The 16,318-nt window shown below is 38.3% G+C and overlaps 1 protein-coding gene across 4 annotated transcripts in view; it reads left to right on the top strand.

Annotated features, from left to right (window-relative positions):
• The window catches only part of PPP1R9A (protein phosphatase 1 regulatory subunit 9A), a 134,168-nt gene that overhangs the window by 70,120 nt on the left and 47,730 nt on the right, over window positions 1-16,318 (top strand). For all 4 annotated transcript variants that reach the window (XM_040057171.2, XM_040057166.2, XM_040057157.2 and 1 more), the window contains exons 3-5: window positions 845-977; window positions 1,452-1,572; window positions 6,982-7,086. In XM_040057171.2, coding sequence (XP_039913105.1) covers window positions 845-977; window positions 1,452-1,572; window positions 6,982-7,086 — 359 coding nt within the window. The remainder of the gene's footprint in view (window positions 1-844; window positions 978-1,451; window positions 1,573-6,981; window positions 7,087-16,318) is intronic.

The raw sequence follows: 16,318 nt of genomic DNA, 5'->3' as shown, positions 1-16,318 counted from the left end.
TGACGAATATGATATATCCATGGGACTGAAGCTCAGTAAAATTACTACCACTAGTAATACATATTCTTTCTTTACTGCCAAGTGCAGACAGTTAAATGAAATTAGGCTGACAAACTCTGATCTCTAAAATATGAAAATATGCTTTTTCTGACTAATATTTCTGAAGGTCTGAATAATCACTGATTAAAGGCCATGTTGAAAATATTATAGTAAATAGCATAAATAATATAATCAGGTTAATGCTGTCACTGTTAAATTACTGCTTGAGAGATGAGATATACTTGTAAACCTGGTTAGTTTAAAAAAATACTCACGGCTGTGTATTTTGCTGTTCTAAAAAAGTTAACACATAATATGGAGCATAATCTCTATGATATCCATAGGTGATATAAGTGTAGATTAGTAATCTTCAGGTTGAGCTTTGGATGAATGTGAACTGGAACTTCATAAGGCCTAAAGACTAATACAGAAACACTATACAGATTATAATTTCAATGTATTTGTCTCTGGTAGTGTTTATTAATAGTGCATTTTTAATGAGTTAAATTAAGTATTTTAATTATTTATATGCATATACCAACATAGACAATAAAGATCACCTTTTTAATTTATAACAAAAACAATAGAAACTTATATTCAGTTGCCTTTTGCAACTGTACTTATGCTTCCTTGAACAAAACAAGCACAAATTTAAAAACCTGGGGTTTGAATGAACAGGAGAAATTTGTCTTTTAAAAGCCTTTTCAGACTTTGCAATATCACAGGACAAAAGTAGTGGCTAATTTAATAATTTGGAAGTCTTGTTGGAGTGGGTAGCTGAATGATTTTTGATCTGTTTCCACAGGTTTTCAATACATACTCTAATGAAGACTATGACAGGAGAAATGATGAAGTTGACCCAGTGGCTGCATCAGCTGAATATGAACTTGAGAAGCGTGTGGAAAAGCTGGAGCTCTTCCCAGTTGAACTAGAAAAAGGTATCATATCTGTGTGCCATTTCCACTTCCTGTGACACTCATCTACAAGTTTGAGGAAGTCTACACACGCCTAGAGAGCCTATCTTGAATTTCCATGAATTTGTTGTAGTCACGTTGGCTTTTTGGATTTCAGGAATTGTTCAGTGAGGAAGTCAAGAAGCAGCTCAGAGACAGGCAGTTTTTACCTTCTTAAGAGAATTGGTTTTTGACACTCCATCATGATTTTACACAGTGTTTGATGTGATGTTCATTCGTCACTGGAGGAGTAAAAATCTTGTCTGTTCTAAGCTCCTCATAAGGCTGTAGATGATACTTATTGTGTGTAATTAAAATGGTAGTCGAAAAGGTTTTTAAAAGGAAGCAAAATAATATTAGTATTATTGACACGGCCAAGAAGAACCAAAGCATGAATGTTTACTTACCAAATAACAGATAAATGTAAGAAGTTTCTGCTTTCTTTTGCCTTTTTCACAGATGAAGATGGACTTGGCATAAGCATTATTGGAATGGGAGTTGGAGCTGATGCAGGCCTTGAAAAACTGGGAATATTTGTCAAAACAGTAACAGAGGGTGGGACAGCAGAAAGAGATGGCAGGTAAACTAGACTTTGTATTTGGAAATTTTATCATCAATAGTTACTGTAAATTATAATTTTCATAGGAAATAGTTGTTTGCTTAATTTATGTCATGGTAATCCAAGCTGTAAAGTTTTTAATCTTCATGGTAAGGTCCAGATACCTGATGTGGTTATGAGAAGACAGTAAATTGGTACGAGGAGTTTAAACTTCTAAATAAGAACAAATTTGCCAAATACATGTGTTTGTGACTTCTGGGAACCCAGATGTTTCAGCATGAGCAAGGCTGCTGATTCCAAACTCTGTGTCACTTTTGAAGGTAGTTTATTTAGATTCTAAAGGTGTTGAGCTTGCACCTGTTCTGTTGGCTTCAAGCCAGCTTTAGATAGGCAATACTTAAATAAAAGAATTCTGTTCAACATTTGATTATTTGGTCTCTACATTTGGTGTCCTTACAAAGAGATCTCGACAGGCTGGATCTGTGGGCTGAGGACAGTCGCATGAGGTTCAATAAGGCAAAGTGCCCGGCCCTGCGCTTGGGTCAGAGCAGCTCCAGGCAGCGCTGCGGGAGGAGCAGCTGGAGAGCAGCTCTGCAGAAAAGGACCTGGGGTGCTGGTTGACAGGCAGCTGGATATCAGCCAGTGTGTGCCCAGATGGCCAAGAAAGCCAAAGGCATCCTGGCCTGGATCAGCACTAGTGTGGCCAGCAGGACCAGGGCAGTGACTGTCCTCATGTACTTGGCACTGGGGAGGCCACACCTCAAGTGCTGTGTCCAGCTCTGGGCCGTTCACTACAAGAAAGACACTGAGGTGCTGGAGTGTGACCAGAGAAGGGGAGCAGAGCTGGGGAAGGGTCTGGAGCACAAGTCTTATGAGGAGAGCAGTTGAGGGAGTTGGGGGTGTTTAGTCAGGAGGAAAGGAGGTTGGGGACACCTTATCACTCTCTACAGCCACCTGAAAGGAGGTTGTAACAAAGTGGGGTTGGTCCCTTCTGACATGTCTCAAGTGAAAGGATGAGAGGAAATGGCCTTAAGTTCTGTCAGGTGAGGTTCAGATGAAATATTAGAGTTTTTCACTGAAAAAGTCATTGAAATATGTTGCCCTGAAAGGTGGTGGAGTCACTGTCTCTGGAAATGTTGAAGAAGCATCTGGATGTGGCACTTGGGATGTGGTTTAGGAATGATTGAGCTGCTTAGTTGATGGATGGATAATCTTGGAAGATCTTTTCTAACCTTGATTATTCTCGGATTAAGGAAATAATTAGCATATCTGAACGTTTAAACTTTTACTAAACACACTCCTTTCAACTTTACAGACTGTTACTTTATATCTCTTCTGTTCTGGGGTTCAGTTTTCACACCTACAGCACTGAAAGCACATTAATTAAATGCAATAGGAAGCTGTACCATAAATTTTACTCAGTAAAGAAGTGAATTGGTGTGTGTAGCCTTACATAATGCTCATATAAAACCTGTTGGCTTTTAGAATTGCTTATTTGGTATGCACAGGCTAAAGAAATCCTTTTCAACATAAAATATTTCCTACAATGTGGGGCACAGTTATCTGTGTATTATCCACCACCTGCCAATTGCACAATACCTGCCAAAACCAAGCCAATCTCTTCTCTTTAGGAGAAAGAAAAGAAACCCAAAAAAACAACAAACCACCACCAAAAAAACAACTCTACTGTGTAATCATTTAATAATGAAAAGTATTCTTATCTATCTTTCAAATGTACAATTTTTCATTTTGTCCCAGTGCTTAACTTTGTAGATTTTCATGCCAATAAAATATTACTTCTCTGATATGTAAACAATTAAATCAACTTATCTGCATTCTCCTTTTCTGATTTTAACCATTGTGTTGTTATATTAGTTTTAAACAATATGAATATATTGTTTATAAATAAGAGTAGGAATAAACTTTTAAGACATTAATGCTGTCTTGTAAAAAATATATTGCAGTAACATGTTCCTTGTTAAACACCTCTAACTTTTCAGCCAGGCAAAAAGTTGTTCTGCTGTGGAAACCCCTCAAAAATTTAAACAAAAGACTCTAGAAAGCAGGGGGTTGTGAAGTTTAGTAACCTTACTCTGAAACTACTGAAATATATTGTCTTCTAGATTGGGCTTGGAGGTATCTTTACAGATCTTGGCAATAAGATATCAAGTTGAAGGCCAAGTACTGATTTATCATGGGCTTAAAAATTATGAAGGGAAATGAGAAAGCTGACACCTCAAGATGTCATGACTTTTATCCTTTACTTCAAAGTCAAGTGAATGTTTTTCTGAAGGATATGCTTGACCTCAGCTAGAAGGCATTAAGCTCACGATTGGTATTCTTTGTGAAATTCTCTGGTTGAAAATCAGTCACTCACTGCTGCTCTGTCATGATCTGTAATTTCTTTTCATCTCATTATTCACATGTTTGAGTGGGCTACAGAAGTTAATGTTCCATCACATCTCGCTTCTTTCATTTCCCTAGATGGCATCTGAAAGGAACTTGTCAGCTGAGAAAAAAATAATATCTTTCTTTGACCATCCTAATATTTGTGTTGGTTTTCAACTGGCAGAATGTTCAGTCAGCTGAGAAATAGGACTCTGATTTTCTCTTTGAGAGCCTCATTCACTTGGGAAAGGGATATATAATCCTCTCAGTCAGGACCAGACAGTTCTGCATAATAAAGTGCATCAACTGTAAAAGATCCTGTTAACTTCATCTTTTTGAAAAGCCTACTTAATCATTAACACTGATAGCAAAACAAAGTTTCCTACCAGAAAATAAAACTATTTCAACAGTTGCATCAGATATTCTGAATAATCACATAGCAATCTTCAACCAGGTTCTTCTCAAGCTACAATTTAAAACTTTACAGTATCTGTAGGATAGTTGTTCTATCTTTTTATTGAAAGACCTATCAAATTATGATATAAAGTACTTGTCTCCCATGGAAATACAAAATCTGTGCAGAAGGGTTTCTCAGTGATTTAATACCACTGGCTTGATTTGTGCTGCTGTAGACAAACAGGTAGTATTTAGTTGTCATATTTAAAGGTTTTGTGTGCCAATATTTAACCAAGGAGATGCTTCAAGATGAATCCAAAAGCAAGCATGTTGATAAGTATTAGGGGAGGTTATTAATAGTGTGAAAAATATTAAATCAGTCATTAGACTGAATATGAGAAATAAAATCTTTTCCTGGATCAATCAATCAATCCATAGCTGCTTCTTTCAAATTAATGTGGTGATGAGTCATTCACTTTTTGAAGTGTTTTGATAGCATTGGGAGAAACAGTTTTGAAACATTACATAGTTCTTAACTTGAACTCTAGACTTGTCTCTGCACAAATTAGATATTTCAGTTCATCATACAGAGCAATTTTGCAAATAATTTTTTCAACTTTAGTTGGTTTGCTTCTGTAGTTGCTGCTTCATTGTAATCTGCAGGCAGAGTTAAAGTCATGAATGTTAGAAAATAATTATAAGGAGAATTACCAATCTTATTAGCGATAAAAGCGATGAAATGTCTATAATTCAGGCTTTGGCAACCTGAGCCTAATTTTTCATGCATGTTTGAAATCAGATTTGGAAGACAGAGGAGGCCTGGAGCTCCTGTTGGCGTGGGCTCTAACAGGAAGGCTGCCTTTGTACGTTGATATGTATGTATGTTCATATATAATTAAAATATATGTGTATATAGAAAGAAGGGAGTTGTGGAGAATAGTGGCCATAAAAATAAGAGTTGGAAGATAATTTAGGAGCTATACAAACAAAGAAGGAAAAAAGAGACAAAATATGCCTAAAGGATAAATTGAATTAGACTGAGTCAAGATGGAGCCCCTTATGAAGTTGCAGGCAACAGTTCTCTAAATGATGTTTCATCACTTGAAATACTGTACCTATTTATCTGTATGAACACTGCTAGTCCACTTTGTGCTGATGTACAGTGTTGTTGCTGTCACCTAAAAGGAATCTGTTATTCCACCATTTTCAGCCAAGACGGTGGCAGTTTCCCATTCAGTAAGCACCAGCTTCTTAAAAGTTCTTTTCCAGGAACTCCTGTTGCCATCTTTGTGGCCATCTTACTCACTGTGTTTGCTAAGTTAAAAAAAAAAAAAAGAATTCAAAATTAAATAAATATTAATGTGATAGGTGTATTTCTCAAATGTTTGAGTGAAAATTGAAATAAAATTCTGAGATTAAAATTCCTAATATGATTTTCAGTATAGGAGTTTATATGCCTTTTTCAAGGGAGATCCTGCCCAGAACACAGTGACATTCTGTGGTGTGAGGCTGCCAAAGAATAAATACTGTACTTCTTACTCTCCACTGGAATCCAAAGAGCACAAGATGCTGATTGAACATATGTAAAACTGCAAAGCATTTCCTCAGATTTGACAGAGAAATTATTGCTCCAAGTCAAAATGCTTCAGCATTCTGTTGAAGCCTCTGTTGTTCCTTGAAAAGAAGTCTTATCACTAATATATCCTAAGATGTTAAATGTGTTAATTTAGGTATTTTCATATAATTTAAATAGGAGTTTTTCATAGCTGTTTCTTGGTTGCTTTGTAAACTGTGTCATTTGGATCAATAGAATCCATGTAAGTACTTGAAAATCACTCCCTTTGACTAGTTGTGGATGTGTGTGTTTGGTTTTTATTTTGCAGCTATCAGAGATTGTGCATTTTTAAAGAATAGTATAGCAGTCATCTTCCAAGGATTTGTAATCCAGATGAGTCCAGTGCCTGCTCTAGGGATTTTGTAGCAGTGCTTGCTTTAGACAAAAACAGCATGGCTTTCATTCTGTCTTAACTTCTTCTGCATTAGACAGTGTATCAGCTGTAAATAGGTGTTCAGTTTCAAAAAGAGAGTCCTCATTGACACAGTCCAAGGTTTTATGATTGTGTGCAGCAAGATCACACTTACACTGGGAATTCATCTTTTTTGATGAAGCTAGATGAAATATCTTAAGAGAGTATGTCACAATTGGATCTGATACATAAGTTCTTTTCTCCACAGATGAGCAGGTTGTTTTAGTTAAATACTACCTTTTTTTTCCATTAGCATGAAATACCAGAGCTGTGTCTTATGCCGGTTTTCAAGACTGGCTTAGGAAAGAATGATATAAACACTGTTCAAGTGTCTCATTTAATTTAATTCATATGACAAATTCAAGAGTTTATGTTGCACTAGTTCTATACAAGGAAAGAGACTGGAAAATTAATTGATGATATTAACTGTAATGGTAACTTTGAAGTTGGATTTATGAGATGTCTGTGTGCAGATGATGCATTTTTTCATATTTACTTCAATCATTTTATGACTGAGCTTTTAAGGTCAAACTAGAAAGATCTTTCTATGCTAAGTTTTGCTGAAAATTTGCAAGAATTCATACAATTATTTATACATTTGTTTTTTTTCCCCTGAAAGGATCCAAGTGAATGACCAAATTGTGGAAGTTGATGGCATTAGTCTGGTCGGTGTTACACAAAATTTTGCTGCAACTGTTCTTAGAAACACCAAAGAGAAAGTCAGGTGAGTATTTTAGAAGGAAAAAAAAAAATTAATTTAATACCTAAGATTACTTTGCTTCCTCCACAGGCCTTCCAGTTTGCCCAGATAGAATTAGTGGGTTTTGGCCTCTGTGTCTTCTCTCCTTTGATCCCACAAGAGGGATCAAATACAGTATTACAGTTTTGTTTTGGCTTAGATTTTTAAAATATTACCAACCAAGACAAGCTGAAATTGGAGGCAGATGAGGAATATGCTCTTCATCACTTATCTAGATGATCATGGGCTTCAAGCTGTTTGTATTAGTTGGAATGTTGAAGGTCATGGGTGTTGGTCAGATGGAAACTGCTGCCAGTGATCACTTCCTTGCTCCACCCATGTGGACACCGACCATGCTCGTGCTCCAGGTTTGGAGCAGGAGGAGATGACTCCAGGCCCTCAGATGCCACCTCAGCACAGAGGAGAGGAGAGTATTGGGTGCAGTAGTGAGAACAGCTACCAAATTGAGGAAAGTAACCAGTATTAATTAACTGAGCCCCCAGCACCATCTGTGGGTTTCTCTCTGCACCTATACAGTGGTTCTTTGGAAGGTGTTCCATAAAATAATGAACGGACTAGAAAAGGTAACATATACTGCCAGTACACTTCTGAACTTGTATGAATGTGAGTGCAAAGCTATAAAATGTCATTAATAAGAATGTTGTTTCCCTAGAAATGAACTGGTTTGCCATTTAAAACCCTATGCAGTCTCATAGTTTTTCAATAGCTTGTTAATTTCAGTAAAGATTCAACTCCACAAAATAAATCCCAAAATATCTTTGGCATATTGTATAAGCAGCAGCCATTCTGTATTCACTCTTTCAAAATCTTCTCTAGGCAGTACAACTGAACTCTTCAATTAATGAGTTCAAGAACCAACTTCTTCTGAGCCATGACTAAACTACGGGTGGTAATATATGCAGATCCCCTCAGATGGTGGTGCTATATGTTGGCGTGCACATTTCCACTATAATTCCGTAGCTGATGCTGCATGACATTGAGGAATAATGCTGGGATGTGGATTCTGCAAAGAATCTTGGTGGTAGTTGATCAATCTTTTATGTGAGAATGGTTATTTAGGAAAAAAAAAAAATTAGAAACAGTAGTGTAATTATAGGTGAGTATATTTTTGTGTAACATTTTCATTTGAAGTTATACAATTACTATTTCTGCAAAGACTCATACATGCTGTGAGTGTTCCTGCTGACTAAACTATGAAAATGAGTATATACTTTATTAGATTTTCTACATTGGGACCTTCAAACATAAAATCCTTTTGACAGAGAAAAATGTGTTCGTGTGTTTCAGTACACAGAGCAAATGTTATGTGTATTCTGTGTTTGATGTTCTAGTTCAAAAGGAAAAAGGAAAAAAGAAAGCACTCACATAAAACGTATGTATTATGTACATTTAGAATCAGCTTAGTTTGTGCAATTATTACTGTATAAGTTATAGAATAGAATACGTGCTTCCATGGAAAATTATGGAGGAAGGAAAAAAACATTAAATGATTTTCACACAGAGCTCCCACAACCTTCTCTCAGGAAATAAATTACAGTGAGACTGGTTGCAACCTAGACCCCTGTCACAAAATAGGGAGCTGAAAAAAGTATTTCTTCATTGTTGTTGAACTCACATTATCAAGTGTACCGTGTCTCCTATGGACTGGGATCATTGGCTTCTGACAGGTCTCATTTGTCAAAGAGAGATATTTGAGTTTCTACATTTTTTCTTTTAAGACTAAGATATTGAGTTTTCATGGAAAAAATGACCTGGTGTGTTAGTGTTAAAACTAGACCAAAAAAAAAGCATAAAAAATACTCAGTTAATAAGAAATTTTAAATACTGTATGAGTTACAATATAAAAGAATACTAAAATATTAAGGATGTATACATAAAGAGCATACCATGTGGTTGGCAGTATCTTATTAATGTGTATTTCTAATTAGAAGAAAGAAATAGGTAGGATTTGGTACAACTTCCTTTTTTTTTTTTTTTTTTTTTTTTTTTTTTTTTTTTTTTTTTTCCCATTTTAAACTTCACGGAAACAAATGCTCATAAAGACTACTTTCTGCTATATGCAAGCCAGCTGAGAAACCACAGACCTTGATCTGTGGTTTGTGGTAGGCTGGGAGTGAGACTCGACAAGGTAGCCAAGCCTTGTGTGGCACAGGCTCCTGCTTAGCTTCTGGTCCGGTCCTGGACGGTTTTGTTGCCTGATGCTCTACATTGGTTTTAGTTGCAGAAAATGAAAAATAGTTCCAGAAAGCTGTTTTTTGGAGACAGATATTTCAGGATGCTTGACATTTTGGCTTCAATACAGGCTTGGACATTTGCTTATAAAGAAAGTGAGAGGTAATATTGATGAATTTATATACGAAAGGAAATAAGGTATTTTTAACTTCCTGACTGTTTGTCTTTTGATATGTGATAAAAGAGCCCTGCCTGCTGCTTGTTTTGTGGAGAGAACAATTGGTTTCTGACAGATCCACTTTCCTGCTGTGTTAGGGCTAGGATGGGGAATCCCTCATCTCCACCCTCTTTGGCAGACAGTGACAACCTCTACACTTGAACTGCTCCAGAACATTAGGGACAACATTGGAGGAGGTCTACCGGGGCAAAATGCCTTTCTTGCTCCCCGCTGTCAGCTCCTGCCTGTTGGCAGTGCAAGGAGCAGTGCAGGGAGCAGTGCTCCCGCCCTTCGAGTGCACCATTCCCATGGCATCTGCCATGAATGATCTGTGTCACTTCAGGAGCCAGGGGCAGGGGCTGCTGCTCTACAAACCCCTCTTGCCTTTCCTGCAGAGGATGTCCCAGCTGAGCTGCCAGTGTGTAGGCAGTGTACAAGCACACCTCACCCGATCCAAGGCAAGGCAGCTTCACGAATCCTTCCTTCACAGGAGGGATCATGTTCACACTTACTCTCATATCTGCTGTTCAGTAGTGTCAGCTTGATGGGGTTTCTAGAGCTGCTTTAATAAGCATAGTTCTCTTTGTTACCATAGCATACAAAATCTGTGCCCTTCTTCTGCCTGGTGTCCTGTACTCACAGAGATCTGCGTGCCTTTCACTGGCGTTACTTCATGTTTATATCCCGCAGCATTACATATCTGAAGTCGTTCTAGTCAAAGTGCGTGCTGGTTTTTACAGCAGGGTTTATTATGTGAGATCAGTCGTAAAGAAAGGACACTCATGAATAGAATGACATTAAAGCCACTTTCTTAATTCTTCATAATAAATGCAGTCAATACCTCTTCAAAGAGCTTGCATAATACCAATACTTAGTGATTTATTTTTCTCCTTTGAGCCTTCTGAACACTTTGAATTATACTGACAGTGGAAGTCGTTGACCTAGAATAGATTTTTGCAATTTTTCTACCAGAAAAAATGTATCCAGACTGTCTGTAGCTGACACAGTAAAGAATTTGTGAAAATGAAGACATGGCTTTTACCTTTTGAACAGTTCTAGGTGAAACTGAGAGGAGGTGAAAGAAGAACGAATGTAAGCATCTATGATTATTTTTCCATTGTTTGCAGTATTGGACTATCCAGCAGAGTCATCATACCATAATGAAAGATCATTGGTTCAACCACACAGTGAAAGATCCTTGGCTCAACCAATTTGACTTCTACAGTGATAATAAATTAAATTATTCTTTTTTATAATGTTTACTAGAAAGATAATTGGTACCGAGCAGATGTACTCTGGTAGCCTGTGAGGCAAAGGAAAGAGATGGAATTCTTTCATAATCCCAGCTGGCAATCAGCTTCTGATATTCAGGATGAGAATCAGTGTCCTCGTGACTCTAATCAGGCAAATATATCTATGAATGCTGTCTCGATGTAAATATCAAGTCTTCTTTATAATTTTACATAACTGTTTAGTAATATCTCATATTAGTAGATTTCAAAATTTGATTATATACAGGAGGGATTTAAAATGTATGTTGTTTTCAATATGTTGAGTGTTGCCCCTGCTCCAAGATAAATAGCTCAGAGGGCAGTGCCACACTAATACCACTAATTGTTCTGGGCTTCTTTTGACCCCATTTAGGATGTAATCTATCAGCTTGAAGTTTGCAAGTGGTGCCTGCGGCCATAAAAGATAGGATAAGGAGAGAGCTTGACAGTGGGAATCCTGTCATGGAGTTTCTCCTGTGTTATTTTTTTAGCAGTCTTCACATGGACTGTGATGATGAGTATCAGACCTGTTCTTTGAAGCTGGGTGATATTAAATCTTTGTGACCACATTTTCTTCCCCTGTTCATCATAATGAAAGGATTTTGAGAGACCCTACATTCTCTGACAGAGAAAACTCACTCAAAAGAGCTGTATGCCTCCAGGGATTTATTTTATTTTTTTTTTTTTTTTAACATACAAAAGTAAAAATCTAGTTCTTTCATAGAGAAAACTTTATCTAGTTCTTTCATAGAGAAAACTTTATCCTTTTATCATACTTACTGGATACAAAGATTTGTGCTCACACAAATCTGGGGGAGGCAGGGTCCCGGGAAAGGAGGACGTGGTTCTTGATTCTTAAAGGCTTACTGCATTGATAAGGAGAAAGGGTCTTGCCTGAGAGAGTCATCAGAAAATCCCAGTCTCCTTCGTATGCTGCTTGTATGCTTTTGGCATTATTATTTTTCTCTGAAAGGTTTCTTTTAAGGATGTTAACCAAATTCAGCGTTTTCCTGAAAGGCAAATTTTAAATTCCGTGTCCCCCTTCCGTATCCTGTTGTATGAATGTGGCTAAACATTTTCTCGGCTTTCCAAACTGTTGCTAGGCACTGAGCGGACGCTCTCATGCTGCTTTCTGAGTCAGTTCTTGACTTTTTTTAGGGACAGAACCTGTGCAAAATCTTTTTGGCTTATCATGACTTGTACCACTGTGAAAGTTATTAATTGTATTAATTCTAACCTGCCAATGGGTTTACCTGCTTTTGTTTATTTAAATTCTGCTGATAAGCATGGAAGACTTTCCATCTTAAATAATTGGTTAGCCAGTTTTGCTACCTCTAATTAATCTTCTAGATCATGAAAGAATATGTTCTAACCACAGCAGTGCAACTATCCAGTCCTCTGGCTCTTTACTATTAACTATTCTCTGTTCTAATAAAGAATAATTTATTGCTATTTTTTGGGGTTTTTTAATGTGGAAAGTTTTAATTCAAAGTAGGGTTATGTCTGAACTCCCAATTAGTTCACAACCTAATTTTTTTATCTCGTACTAAACTGAAAATGCAGTCTTTCATACAAAATTTTACTTTTATATAGCTCTTGTACAAGGAGCATTTAAAGGGTGAAAAATAAAATAATGGATTGTTCATTGGCATCAACTTGAAATGTCATTTATTCCTCCCTCAGCTAATTCTTCACCCCATCTTGAGCTGAATCTTTTCTGAAAAATACACTGTTTCTGAAAATAGTATTTGCATGCCTGCTGTTCGTTTGCCACCACAGCATCTGTAAAGGTAGTTTATACAGACAGGTCTTTGCAAGAAATAAGACAGTGCAGGGGGGGACAGATGATGTCTGCCTGAGGACCTAAGCAGCAGCAGGATGCCCTGATGGGAATGCTGTTGTTGACAGTAACACTGAGCAGTGTGCCTTTGTTGTGACTCCTTTGTCTAGGTAATAATCTTCTCTTCTCCCAGTGTGCAGATTTTCTTTTACTCCTTCTGACTTTGCCTACCTGTGCTCTTATCCTGTGGAACAGCTGGGTCCTTTAAAATTTGCAGGCATTCTCCATAGTGCATATCTACACTGTGGTAGAGGCAGGACTGCTAATTAGTGGGTAATGAGACAGGACCCAAACCAAAGGGTACCACACTCCTCATCTGCTTCAGGGAGCTGAGGTATGCTATCTGGTTTCTGGCTGGGGGTTGTGGTTTTGTTCTCCCTTTCCTTGTTTATTTCTTTTTCCTTGAATCCAAGTGCTGGAGCTGAGGAGATAAAAAGGGAAGGAAAGAAAAGCCCTTTGCTCTGCAATGCTGATTGCTGAGCTGGGACTTTGTGCTGGGCTGTATCAAAAGTCATGTGTGCTTGGTGCACTTTCTGCTTCTTTGATAAACCTGAATTGTGGATCCTGCAGAAACTAGATGTGTGGTGCTGTGTGCCAAAGTAGTGTAAATTTCTCCTGTTTAATCCACTGTGGTTATATTAAAGATTCCATAATATGTTTTCTTTCTGGTTTCTGCAAAGTACTTCTGCAAGCGCTGGTAATTGTCCTGAGGGACTACCAGGAGTAGTGTGCTGAACATGAAAAATTACTCAAGTTCTGTGACCCCTTAGCATGGGTGAGATAAACCTGCATTCATCACTGCTTAGCTGGTTTATATTCCTTGGTTGTGCCTGTGTAGTAGACAAGCTGTGCCTTGGACTGTTCTTTGTGCTGAGGCCAGCTGGCACCAGAGTGGTCAGTGCTCCTACCCTTAAGGAGTTGTACCTTTCTGAAGGCTGGCCATATCCAGTCTGTCCATTGGGAACATCCAAGCTGACTCCTTCCAACTCCTGGACTGTATCTGAGTATTCTTTAGTAGAATATTAGTTAACTTGGGTCAAACTGTTTCCAAGACTGTTTCAGTGATGTAATACAATTTTAATATGATGACCAGTTACTAGTACTTGGAAAGCATTCCTTGGCACTGTGTAATTTACTGAGATAAGCATAGCCCCTGTATCCTGAGTTCTTGCTAATTTGAATTTTATGGCAATTTTTTTCTCGAAATATTTGCACCTTTGGACAGGAAATTATGTGTTTGAGTGTGAAATATATAAAGAAATCTTCATTTAAATATTTTGTTTGAATTATAAACTATTTTTCTAGGTATTGGAGCATGGCTTTTAAAATTAAGTGTAACATGGATGAGTAAGGTTCAGTGGGGCTGAATTTCATTAGGAGCAGCTTTTCTTTTCCTGGAAAAAGGAACAACTTGACAGGTTTTGAATCAGTTCATCCTCAACTTGGTTGGATCTAAACATAAACTACTAATGCTATGAGTGAAATATCATAATATATGTTTATTTAGCTTTTTTTTTTTTTTTTTACTCCTTCATCCAAGATATTACTTTGTGAAAGCTCCCACACAGTTTTGGTGCACCTTGATTAATGGGATAAACTTTGTGACAGCTGGGCAGAAATACCTGCTGTTCGTCCTTGCAGGATAACTCACCAAATGATATGGATGGTGCTGTAGGAACATTTAGCTGGACTGTGCTGTGAGGATGGTTAATCTTTCCTAGAATCTGGATCATGTAATCATCCAGATTAAAGACATTATCTGAACTCAGAAGCTTACTTGTGACCTATCTGTATTTTCTTCCTGGATTTCTTCCCTGTGGATGCCAGCAAGGGTGAGGGTGAGGGAAGACAGATCTCACCTCAAAAAGCAATCTGGTTTTTTTTAGAAACATGGTCTGCTGGCACTTGTACCTTCTGAACAGAGGTGACTGCATTCAGATATGTGAAAACACAGATTTACAAATTTAAATCTGTAATTTCATTGAAGTGGCCATTCCCATAAGAATCGTGTGGCGCTATAGAAAATGCTGATTAAATTATCACCCTGTATTCAAGGAAACCTTTTAAGCAAGGATTGTATTGGAATACTGTCAGGCTGTCTGGAAAGAGATGGAATTGATTCTTAACGTGCACTCTCAGAAGAACAGAGCAATGTAAGGACCAGAATCTGGAGAGGTGCCAAAACATTGAGTCCCTTGGCTAATTTTGAAGTACTCTTGAGTAAAGTTAACGTGTCAGTGAAGCCCTAGACTAAAATTGATTTCTGGAGGAATAATTAATCTAAGTGCATTGATATTATTATGTGGGTTTTTTACATGACTTCCTAATTGTCTGGCTCAATATCCATTTAATGTTGATAGTAGCACAGTTTATCATGGGCTTCTATCCAAGATGCTCTGGAGAGTCTGCTGATGCTTTTCTGATGCTTGATCTGTGATTTTTCTGCTCACCCACCAGTACCACTGATAGCACTGTTTGCCCAGAAGGCCAACCACATCCTGGGTCAGCACCAAAAGAGGAATAGCCATCAGGGTGAGGGAGGTGATTCTGCCTCTCTTCTCTGTCTTGTGAGACCCCACCTGAAGTGCTGCATCCAGCTTTGGGGTCCTCAGCACAAGAGAGATGTGGACTTGTTGTTGTGGGTCCAGAGGAAGCCACAGATTTGATCAGAGTGCTGGAGCACCTCTCCTGGAGACAGGTTGAGAGTGCTGGAATTGTTCAGCCTGGAGAAGCAAATACTCTGAGATTTTATAGTACCTTCTGGTAGTGAATGGAGGCTTATGAAAAAGAGGTAGAGTGACTTTTTACGCAGATAGTGATAGGACAAGGGGGAAGGATTTTAAACTAAAAGAGGAGAGATTTGTGTTAGAGATTAGGAAATTCTTTACTCACAGGGTAGTGAGGCACTGGAGTAGGTTTCTCAGAAAATTTGTGGATGCTTCATCCCTGGAACTGTTCAAGGCCAGGTTGAATGGGGCCCTGAGCAGCCTGATCTAGTGGAAGGTGTCCCTGCTCATGTCATGGTCCTTTCCAGCCCAAAGTGGTAAGTCAAAGTCCTGCTGTCTGTCTTTAAATTCAGGGTACTTTACTTCATCCTGGGTCTGGCGACAAGGATAGAGGCTGCAGAACTTCTGCACAGCAGTTCGTCTTTCTGGCGACTCGATCTCCAGGGTCCTCTGAGGCTCTTCCCAAACTCTGCTTGTCTGTACTGGCTTCACACAGCCAGCATTCTGCACTAGATACTACACAGATGTTTCTTCTGTGACCTTAAATAACTTCATCAGTCATTGCCACTTCCATTCACTGATGGTCATCACTTCATTATGTTACTTTGGGTGCTGATCTCCAAGTAGAGTTCTTCACTTAGTTTTGGGTCACTTAACAGTTATCTCCAGGCAAACCTTTTTATTTAGCTCTACCAGTCCTCTTGGTTCCAGCTAGTAGCTTAAAGATTGCTCTGCATATGCCTGTCTCTGACATTGGGGTGGGCTGAGTGGATTTACTGACATGAGTTTGCACATGAGGTAGATCAGGTAACACAGGGATCACAGGATCTTCAACAGCCTGCAGGAATGGGCTGGCAGAAACCTTATGAGGCAAGGGCTTATATGCGTCCAGCATCTGGAGCAGCATCCCTGTGCAACACTGTGAGCTAGAGAGCAGATGTGGAGGCAGCATCCTGGGAAGAGGTCGAAA

Source organism: Hirundo rustica, chromosome 1, assembly GCF_015227805.2.
Source record: "Hirundo rustica isolate bHirRus1 chromosome 1, bHirRus1.pri.v3, whole genome shotgun sequence".
Classification (NCBI taxonomy): Eukaryota; Metazoa; Chordata; class Aves; order Passeriformes; family Hirundinidae; genus Hirundo; species Hirundo rustica.
Note: the sequence above shows the minus strand (reverse complement) of the source record. Positions and strands in the feature narration are given on the sequence as shown.